The 279-nt window shown below is 46.2% G+C and overlaps 1 protein-coding gene across 1 annotated transcript; it reads right to left on the reverse strand.

The window, feature by feature from the left end:
- Positions 1-2: 2 nt before the first annotated feature.
- Positions 3-272, reverse strand: TM35_000401390 (uncharacterized protein; the record flags this gene model as incomplete). The annotated part of the gene is made up of 1 exon (XM_029029754.1): positions 3-272. A coding segment is annotated over one exon (270 nt), but the record flags the coding sequence as incomplete, so codon positions are not given.
- Positions 273-279: the final 7 nt, after the last annotated feature.

The raw sequence follows: 279 nt of genomic DNA on the forward strand, positions 1-279 counted from the left end.
CCACGGTAAAAGGATACACCTTTCCCCACAAAATTTCCACTTGCAAAAAGACCCTGGTTCCATCGGTAGATACAAAAAGCTGAAACTGCACCTCTAGTGTGTGGAATGCACCTTTGCTTTGGATCCGGCTCAACACTGACACTGTACGTTGCATCCCCACCCATGTAAGTTATTGGTACAGTAGTGGACGGGGACAGCTTAGACTTTAACTCATCGGCAATAGCATTTTGTGCAGCAGTTGACTGACCGGACACAAGAGATCCACCATTCATATTACAC

The sequence above is a fragment of the Trypanosoma theileri genome (genome assembly GCF_002087225.1).
Source record: "Trypanosoma theileri isolate Edinburgh chromosome Unknown TM35_Tth_40_V1, whole genome shotgun sequence".
Classification (NCBI taxonomy): Eukaryota; Euglenozoa; class Kinetoplastea; order Trypanosomatida; family Trypanosomatidae; genus Trypanosoma; species Trypanosoma theileri.